The 8,572-nt window shown below is 43.2% G+C and overlaps 1 protein-coding gene across 1 annotated transcript in view; it reads right to left on the bottom strand.

The window, feature by feature from the left end:
- Window positions 1–1,597: 1,597 nt before the first annotated feature.
- The window catches only part of LOC104498082 (melanoma inhibitory activity protein 3-like), a gene marked incomplete at both ends in the record, with an annotated part of 10,974 nt that continues 3,999 nt past the window's right edge, over window positions 1,598–8,572 (bottom strand). The window contains 3 exons of the mRNA XM_010141419.1: window positions 1,598–1,882; window positions 2,797–5,740; window positions 6,771–6,857. Of these exons, the coding sequence (XP_010139721.1) occupies window positions 1,598–1,882; window positions 2,797–5,740; window positions 6,771–6,857 (3,316 nt within the window). The remainder of the gene's footprint in view (window positions 1,883–2,796; window positions 5,741–6,770; window positions 6,858–8,572) is intronic.

Raw genomic sequence — 8,572 nt, forward strand, 5'->3', positions numbered from 1 at the left:
CGCGCCCCCTTCGGCCTCTGGAGGAAGAGAGAGAGGAAGAGAAAGGTGTGTCACCTCACGGAGCGGCCGCGCCCGTGAGGGCCTGCTGACCGCGGAGGGCTGCGAGGGGGAGCGGGGGAACCCGCTTCTGTCCCCTCCCCGCCGCGCTTTAGGCGAGATTTCCAGTTACAGCCCCTGGGCGCTGGAGGAAGAGGCGAAAGTCCTTAGAAAGGGCGCGATGTTCGGCAGGCTGCTGTAGAAAAGGCACCGCAGAGGAGGAGGAGGAGGACACAGACCAAAGTCACTCGGGCAAGCCAGCCTCGGGGCACACCCCGCTCCTTCAGCGGCCAGGCAGCAGCAGAAACACCCCCCCCACCCTGCAGCTCCTCATCGATGAGCCTGTGCCTTCTGAAACGCTTACAGCACTGTTGGAAAGGCAGAGGCTCTGAAGCACCTTTCCTGCTGCCCGGATCTGAAGCCTGCCTCCTGCCCTCACCACTACTGTTGCCATTAGCTCACCCCAGCAGATTCAGATAACGACCTGCCCTTGTTGTTACGCTGTGGAAAAAGCTTAGGGGACCAGCAGCTCTACAAGCACCCGCCTTGCTTCTCCTCAGCACTTCCAGCAGTCCTTATAGGAACTCCTGACAAACAGCACTTAACCACCGTTAAGGAAGGACCAGAAGATGGTCTGAAGTACAACCCAACAGCTTAACCACTTCAGTAATCCACCAGCCATTTGAAGTTCATTAGCTATCTTTGCATTCAACCTCAAGCTTTCCTCAAAACTTAGAAGCTGCTCAAAAGCGCTCGGCTATGGGAATGGTACAGTACCCCAGCAGCATGCAACAGCTGAGCAAGGTGTACCTGAATCTCTCCTAAATGCTCAGTGAAGATGTGTTTATTAAACATAATCAGAAGTGAATGCAAAACAGCAAAGCTGAGCTTAGCACCAAGGACGAAGCCAAAGATAGTTTCATGCTGAAACGAGAGCTGGGTAAGATGACAGAAATTGGGTCCCTCCTTGGTGTAATGATGAGGCAGCATATTTGCTCCAGAGAGGAGGCCTCAGCAGAACAGAACCAAACATTCCTCCTACTCCAACAAACACCTTCACCAGACATTACTGGACTGCTTGAGGGAAGCTACACTCCCATCTTTCCTGGAAAGTAAGGTAGCCCAGAGTGACAGGTTAAAGAGAGGGAGAAGCGAGAGCACATGATCGTGATTCTATAGCCTAATGGTTAGATCGTCAGTGTCCCTGCAAGCAGGAGGAAACCTGAGCTGATGGTGTCCTTCCAGTGACTTCTGCTCTCTATCGACTACTGACCCAAGACACACCCCTCCAGCCAAAGCACAGAGCTCTGACTATGACACTTACATGAGAACTTTTCTTATTTCCGTAGTGCAAAAAGGTAGTGCAAAGCCTCTCTGCTGAGGAGTGGTGGCGAGACAACGCTGCCACTAGAGGGACTGCCACAGACTAGTGAGAGCCATCAGGACTACAGCAACTACAATGAAAATATTACTGAAAACCCTTGGCATTTGCCTGAAAAACATTCAGCTATGCTCCTTTGTAAGAGCAAAAGAACAAAATAACCCAATTCCAAAAGGTTACCTGCAGCAGTATCTTCCCCGGCACTCTGTTCTGAATCAAGTGACCCAAAGGAAGCATCTTCCAGCAGTGATCCTGTTTCACCGTCATACCCTTCTTCGGATTCTCTATTATGTGAGAAGTTGGCCTCCTCATGCTCGGGTGGAACATTATCAGCTCTTTCCTCCTTCTCCTCAGTAGGCTGGTCTGGGCTTTTATCTTCCAGCTGCTGAAATTCCTGATTGTTCTCATCAATGGCATTTGGGTTTCTGATGGGACCTCTGTCATGTTCAGCCTCTTTTGCACCATCTGACAGACAGGGAGACATGAATTAAGCACCAACCTCCAGTGTATTTCTTACCCACAGCTGCCTCCAGTGAAATACTACATTTGACAAAGCCGTCCTGACACTTTTTAAACACTTCAGCTGGAGTATTGCTTTCAATGTACTCTCAATCAACTTTCAGTAACATCTAATTCGATCTTTACATGGAACTTGTGCAAGCTATCAACTCCTGAGCTTGCAATGAACTACTGCAAGGTGAAATACTTGCATTGTTTGTGACTTTATCAGAAATTACACACTACTGAAAAAGGAGCCTTGCTAAGATCGCATCTTACCACCTCACACATTAATTAGAAAAACGGCAAGTCTGCAGCAGATGCTACTGCTGGTTCTTCCCCTGTCAAAAGAACTCTTTGTTCAGTATTCCTGCTTACTCGCTCTTCTATGCATGTGGGCACAAGTATGATGATAGGGACACACGAGATTTTAAGTGCATGGATTTAGTGCCTGAACTTGGCATTAATCACTGGATCCTTCATAACCAGGTGCTAACTAGTTCAGTAAAAAAGACTGACCTAAACCCTCCAGAAAATGCAGCATGTTAGTGTATGTGAATCCCTATTTCTTAAAAGAAGGAGATACAGACATGGCCTGAATGGCAGCTGCTAGCCATATCCCATAATCACACACCGATCCCCCTTATCCGACACGGAACCTGGCCCACAAGAACTGACATCTCTCAGGATTTGTCCCAGGCCACCCATCAAAATGCCAAAAATACGTATTAAAAATAAGCAAAATCCCCACAGATTCCACAGGGCCTCTTTCAATTCTGCTCCTTCACCCTCTTCTTAAAGCTTCTGTGGGTTACATAGTCCTGTCTGGGATACGGTTTTACTTTCACTTCATATATTTATCAACTGGTTTAACATCCTACCTTGAACGTGCAGCTGATCATCTTCCTGTTCTGGGAGAGATGCAAGAGGCACACTCTCACTAACAGATGAGTATTTACTCCTTAAAGAATATATTAATTCTTGAATATCATCCATCAGTGCGCTCTCCTCATCATACAAATCCATCTCTTTCACCACCTCCTCTTTATTTTCTGCTGCTCTGGAATCCAGAACTTTTCCTACAACATCTATTATGTTTGACTCTGAAAACTCAAGTATCTGGTCCAAAGCCTTTTCTCTGTCGTCGCTATTATGGCTTGCCTTCTGAGCAAGCTCCATCTCCACCTTCATGTCATGAAACATGGCTTCCAGTCTAACCACGTGTTGAAGCCCGAGGTACTTCTGTAGACGTATTACACGCTTTTCATCAAGAAAATCTCGCATTATTGTGAGCCGCTTCACTGACTCACTGAAGTCTGTTACGGTGTCATTCGTGGCTGCGGAGCTGTCGGCAGGGCTGGGGAAGTATGCAGGTTGCTGGTGGTCATTTCTTGTTCGCTCCAAGTTTTGCACCTGTTTTGAGTCTGTCTGTGAAATGCCCTCTGGAAGATAATCCTTCCTTTGGTTAAAGTCACTGCTGTCCTCTGTGTCAGGAGATTGCAAATCATGATGTTCTACAGCTGATGGTTCCTCAGCTTCAGAAGACTCATCATCATCTTCCATGACATGTTCCATTTCATCTGGTTTAGCATCTTCACTCACTAATACGTCAGTCTCTTTCTTCCCAGTCTCGCTTGCATCTTGCATAGTGATTGGTGTTTTAGCTTCCTTAGAAAACAAGTTTGTTTCCTTTCCTGTTTCATAAGTAGACTTTGTGGTTCCCGAAACAGCTTCACTTTGTACTTCTAATTCAGGGTCTCTATTTCTAGCATTTAGTGTATCACCCTGTTCATTTGCAGCCCTTGCTTGAGACAGCTTAGCGCTAGCAGCGTTCTCATCTTCCAGTAGCTCTTCCTCTACTTGTTTCAGACCAGGGTCATCTTCAGCATCTGGCTCTTCAGATTGCAATTCTGGTCTTAGTGTTCTTCCTTTAGCTAAATTTGTGCCAAGATTTCTGTCTGAGTCGGCATCCTCAGTATGAGCAGTTCCTTGCTGAGTAAGATTATCTGTATTAGTATTCTGGGTAGTGCCTTTTGATTTTTCTTCAGGGGAACTTTGCTCAGTACTTTCTTCAAACTCTGTCATCTTGCCAAGATTTCTTGAAAGGTCTTCTTTCACATCTGCCTCTGAATACTCAGTCTCATTTTCCCATGGCCTAGGTTGCTCAACAGCCACTCTGTGGCTTGGGTCTCCCTCCTCTGCATCGGTTCCTTTCATGTTTCTCCTTTTCATTTCAGGTTCTTTGTTAAGAAAGGTGGTTTTTTGATTTTCATGGTCAGTCTCCCCTGTTTGTTTCAAACCTTCTCCATGTCTTAGAAGTTCTCTCTCCAGAGCAGGCATTCCATGCTCCAATTCCTCTTTTAAGAGGACAGTATCTCCTAAGTCACTTTGAGACATGTTTTTTACCTCTTCCACTGGTTTGGATTGAACATTATCAGAAGGCTCAGCTCTGCTTTTTTCCTTTGATTTCTCCCAGAACTTTTTGAGCTCTAAATCACTTTCCAGAACCTCTTTCAAGGTGTCATCTTCAGACTTTTTCTCATCTTTCTCTATCTGAGCAAGCAGCACACTTTCTGGACTTTTGTTGGTATCACCAAAAGACTGTCTTAAAGCCTCTTGCTTGCTTTTAACAAGCGATTTGTACTCCAGATCGTCTCCTGGACTACGCAAAACATGAGGATGAGGCACAGCTGAACTCCTCAGCTCTTCAGTATGTGACTCAGTTCCACCAACAGTGAGCTGCTTTTCAAACTGTTCAGTTTTGTTTGTTTTTTCTTTTGAACCCAGATCACCTGTACCTACAGGTTCCTTTCCAAGGAGTTCTTTGGAGAGATCCTCAGGATGAGTTGGTGCTGCAGCTTCTCTTTTACTAATTAGCATCACTTCATCCTGTTTCTCTTTTGTATGTTCAGATTCGGACCTGTCCACATGTATACTGTCGCCCAATTTCTTGCTCTTACTAAAGGCATCCTGAAGAATTAATGCATCTGAATTGAGTTCTTCCTCATTTTCTCTTTGGTTATTTAGCTCTGTAGCACCCTTTACATCTTCACGAGGTTCACGACTCTGTGACTCCACGTCATCATTTTCATCACCTTCTAAATCCACTGGGGATGCAGTTTCTTCCTCTGCCATAAAAGACAGCAAAGGGATTTCTTCAGACTGATCTGCAAAGTCTGGCTCATCCTCCGCATCACGAGTGTCAATGCTAAAATCTTCATTAAAATCATCTTCTGGCGATGTAACAAGGCGAGTCACTTCATCATCTGATACAACAGCATCAGCAGTTGAGCCAAATTTTGTTTTCAAGTTCACAGAGAGCTCTCTGTTTAAAAGCGTATAGGCATTGATTTCTTCATTCTCTTTGTCAAGTTGACTGGTTTCACCCTGAGGAATACTAGTGGTTTTGGTATTTTCGTTTTCTAGCCCTTTTAGTTTCTCATGTAGCGTTCCTTTCAAGTGCTCATGTGCAATTTGATCTCCCTGAGAGTTTTCTTTCTGACTATTGACACCGGAATCTCCCCCAGTATTTTCAGTTCCTTCTGTAAGAGAACCATCTGCTTTCTCTGTCATGGCGAGGGCTTCCTTGTCATCTTCTGTACTTAGCTCAAGATTGTCTCTCTCCAAATCATCAAGGGACTTTCCGGTATCAAACTGTTCAATCTCATCATCTTCTTCAATTCCTTCAGCTCGTTTTGTCCCCTGATCACTTCGTTCAGTTTCCCCTCCACTTGCTATCGTCTCTTCCAATGATTTCAAAAGCTCATCCACATTGTAATTATCAAAATCATCCCTTCCGCCATCAAAGCAAACAAAGTCTGTTTCCTGAAATTAAAACCAATATGTAGTCACCAACATTATTTTCTTTATTACAGTGATGACACCATTATTACAGTGATGAGACCAAATCCATTTGGTTGGTTAGAGAGAGATGCAGCAGCAAAGTGAATTATGTTAATCATACAAAATTTACCCCTTGAATCCCTAACCAAAACCCTTCTTGAGATCAGTGGAAGTTTTGCCCAAGGACTCTTAAAGACCTCAATAAAAGGCTTATGGCTTAGCACCGTCAGAGACCTCCTAGTGAGCAACAAACTGGAAGTCAGCATGGGAGTGGACAGTATTGTACTTTACTCATCACTTATATCCTGAATTAAGAACAAGTGTCTTGATGAATGCCAGTGAGGAGAAGAAAATAAACGTCACTAAGCTTGCTCGTCACAATCTCTTTTAGCTGGTCTCTCCAGTGACCAAGTCCTCAAACAGGAGCTTCCTGTCACACAATTTCTGAAAAATAAATTGAACAGCAGTGCAAGCCACTGAACACAATTTCCTAAGAGTCTGCAGCTGCATCCACAAACAGGCCGTACTCACACCACTCTGGAGTTACCAGCTATTAGTGCCTGAAAGCCATTTATGTGCCCACAGGCTGAAGGACCAAGTCCACAGTCGAAGAGCTAAGTGTACCGCCTTCTCTTTGTTTCTGACAGTACTTTAAACTTCAAAAGTTTGAGAACAGAAACAATTCTGAATACATGCCAAACAGCCTCTGTGCGGGCCAGCTAGCAGCATTTCTAGAGCTCGATCCAAACAGATTTTGTTAGAAGAAAACCAGAATATCCAAGAAAAGATCAACGCCCACGGTTTGGGCTGATGCTTACACACCCATCCACATACGTAGCTGCACTAACATTCCACAGCCCACCCCGACACACGTATCTCTGCACATACGTAGCTGTTTACTAACACAAGGTAACTGATCCTAAAAAATGATCACTGATGTTCTCCTCCCCAGCCCTTTTATTGAATGCCAAGGTAAGAAACAGTAAATTGAAAAATAGCAAATAAGACTTACATCTGTTGGTAGTTCTAGCTCCTCACTGGAATAATTATGATTTATTTCAAGTAAATCCTTTGGAAAATACCCAAAATCGCTTCCAACCTGCCAGAAAACAAAAAAAAGCCAACAAAAAGCAGTAATGGAGCTAAATCCCATGAGTTAAAATCCTGATTACAGACAACAGCAACAAACACATCAAACTCACTCTCAAGCATTTAAAAATGAAGTTTAAAATCATGAAGAAAAGATGATTAGTGATACCTTGTTTATGCGAGTTTTCACTTAGGTTTTATATTCACCTTTCACAACGCCCTTGTGAAGCTGGTAGGTTTTACTGATCCTGTTTTAAGGCGCCTGACTTACAACAAACGGTTAGGGGAGCTGGGAGTGAAGCCCAGGCATTCTGGCTCGCGTGCTTTAACTGCTGTTGTGCACTCTCGCTGGCACCACAGATGCCTCAAGTATTTTCAAGTAGTAAACAGAAGAGATCTTTGACTAGTAAGATTTACATCCAGGCACAATATTACAGCCTAAAATATGCTCACTTTGTAGCTTAAGGAAAAAAAAAAATCTTAAAGCAGATTTTGGAAAAACATACTTGAGGTAATAATCATTTTAAAACCCATGTGGAAAATATACCCCCTCTGCAAATCCTCCGATGCGCTTCAGTGACTAACACAAACAAAAATCAGTTGTAGATGGCTATTTTCAAGCAAGTCAATTGAAACGAGCTACAGCAAGGTAAACAGCACAAGACAAGAATCTCTCTTATCACTCACCAGATAAGATCTACACAGCCATGCTCTCACTTGAGAGTTCTGACAAGGACTGTCAAGAAGCCAATATTAATAGCATGCTATCACTACCCAGATTAGATAATCCAGGCAATTAGAGCCAGGTGGACACACCTAGAAAGGCACAGAGTTCCTAGACAACAAAAATATCCAACCAAAAGAAAAAGCGTTGGTCATTTCCTCAACGTTTTGTTACAGGAGGAAGATTGACAGTTTTCTTGAAGATACAGATATTGTCACACTGGTATCACTGAAACGGGTTCATCTGGGCTGAAGTTCTCTGGATTTACAAAGGCATTAAAAAAGATGAAAATTGTATCCAGTCAATAATAGGTACTAACACTTTTTTGTTTTCTATTTGTTATGTTATGCAAGTGAAGTAAGCACTGATACTCTACAGGGCTCCCCTTAAGTATTTCTCATTCAAATATTACCTTCCACAGCTGATATATCTGAAGTTAGTCATACATATATTAAAAAATAATCTATTGCCTCCCCACCATTTGTAAATACACAGAGATGCTCTCTTGTGAAAGATAGATAATGTATGCAGGTTTATTATTACGAATCTCTGAGAATAGGTAATTAAACTACAGAAGTCAAACCAAAATTTCATTCCTTGTATGGTATACTACAGTTTCTCTACAAACTTCTATTCCAGTTTTAAATTATCTTTCTGAAAACAACAGCCAAATCTTCAAATACCTTCCTTACAGACTAATCTCTGTGACTACCATTATAACAAGGCATCACGATTTGAAACCCATTTAGCGTAGACCAAGCTGCTGACCATACAAGTCCCCTGCAGTTCACCATTTATGTGGTTTATGAGCCATACGGGATCTGCATGCCCAAAATTTCATCTGCTCCTTTTCCTACAAGTCCTCTCTTGTAAAGGGTAAAATGCCTCATTGTGCAAATAAAGGAAACATTCTTCATTCTCTACAGACACGACAAAAGAAAGACAATATGAATGCCAAGTAAATAAGGGAGAAAAAAATGCATCCTTCATTTCCACTCTTT

The sequence above is a fragment of the Buceros rhinoceros genome, unplaced genomic scaffold, assembly GCF_000710305.1.
Source record: "Buceros rhinoceros silvestris isolate BGI_N320 unplaced genomic scaffold, ASM71030v1 scaffold5708, whole genome shotgun sequence".
Classification (NCBI taxonomy): domain Eukaryota; kingdom Metazoa; phylum Chordata; class Aves; order Bucerotiformes; family Bucerotidae; genus Buceros; species Buceros rhinoceros.